The sequence below is a fragment of the Lottia gigantea genome, assembly GCF_000327385.1.
Source record: "Lottia gigantea unplaced genomic scaffold LOTGIsca_8118, whole genome shotgun sequence".
NCBI lineage: Eukaryota > Metazoa > Mollusca > Gastropoda > Lottiidae > Lottia > Lottia gigantea.
The window spans coordinates 1-1,587 of NW_008710699.1; the positions used below are offsets into that span (position 1 = coordinate 1).

A 1,587-nucleotide genomic window follows, 5' to 3' on the forward strand; every position below is an offset into this window, starting at 1 on the left:
TAAAGTTTATAAAATAATTATCCATATAGCTTTTATATACGTTATTTAAGAGGAGTGCTTATTTGGGTCAGATCTATCATCATTTTTTCTAAATTATTTTAATAGCTAATAGAAAGCTACGATGCTGTATTTAATGCTGTATTTGCGTTACATACAAGCCGATGTAGCGGAAATATGTACAGATTTACTTGAGTAATTATTGTGGCTCGAACCACCAACCGCGAGATAGGAACGCCATTTTCCAGATTATGCTAAAGTTTGGCAGTTGGTGAGCCCAAGCTTTGGTATATTCTGCCTCGAGATCTTTGAGCAATTGATTTATACAAAACGTTTCTTTTAAGGCAATGCTTTAATTCAAACCTTTAAATGTATGACATTATAGTACTTTTTATGTTTTCTGTGATGTATATATGTGTATAAATTGTAAAGCCTACTGATTACTATGTTTTCTGTGATGTATATATATAAATTGTAAAGCCTACTGATTACTATGTTTTCTGTGATGTATATGTATAAATTGTAAAGCCTACTGATTACTATGTTTTCTGTGATGTATATATATAAATTGTAAAGCCTACTGATTACTATGTTTTCTGTGATGTATATATATAAATTGTAAAGCCTACTGATTACTATGTTTTCTGTGATGTATATATATAAATTGTAAAGCCTACTGATTACTATGTTTTCTGTGATGTATATGTATAAATTGTAAAGCCTACTGATTACTATGTTTTCTGTGATGTATATGTATAAATTGTAAAGCCTACTGATTACTATGTTTTCTGTGATGTATATGTATAAATTGTAAAGCCTACTGATTACTATGTTTTCTGTGATGTATATATATGTATAAGTTGTAAAGCCTTCTGAGATAATGTATGGAGTGGGCTCTAATGATAATAAAAATAATTTATGGGCGCCTTTAAACCTTTAAAATTTTTAAAGGCATTCTTGAAGTATTAAGTATTCGAATTATTAAGTCGAGGAAGTGGCTGTGAACTACGCTCGTGTTTGTTATTTCCAAGTAAGGATCTTAGAACCATTGACATTAATGGAAATCCAAGAATGATTTTACACGATTGTTATTAATTGTAATATTGTGAAGTTGGCGCATACTCCCTTGTGTAATAGCAGCAAGACAAATCCGAGTAATTGTGTAGGCTCAATATTTGATATTTTTCATTAACTTTTGTCGTCTGTGCTTCCACATATTTTCTAGATTCGCTTGCATTTTGGCATTCCGTAAATGTTAGTGTTTGACCTATATGGAAATTTTGGATTGTTTTTTTTTCTATTATTTTATTAGCAACTTCGGTTTAACAACTTGAACAAATTTGAGTAACAATTTTGAGTAACAAATTTAAGGAAAATCTTCAAGTAATCTTGGTAAGTTTTATTCTTGTAATGTAAACAAATTATAAATAAATTATGAATAAAAATTTAATCAAATGCCTTTAGCCGTATTTTCCGACTTGGACACTCTTTATATTTGAACTGATTCCCAGTTCCAGTTCCAATGCTAGATGAATTGTCCAAATGAGTCTTCATGGATGTCACGTCAATATGACCTAATGTGACAGCTGA

At 30.1% G+C, this 1,587-nt stretch overlaps 1 protein-coding gene across 1 annotated transcript; it reads right to left on the reverse strand.

The window, feature by feature from the left end:
• Positions 1-354: 354 nt before the first annotated feature.
• Positions 355-837, reverse strand: LOTGIDRAFT_148357 (hypothetical protein; the record flags this gene model as incomplete). Its single annotated transcript, XM_009067356.1, has 1 exon — positions 355-837. A coding segment is annotated over one exon (483 nt), but the record flags the coding sequence as incomplete, so codon positions are not given.
• Between the last annotated feature and the right edge of the window lie 750 nt (positions 838-1,587).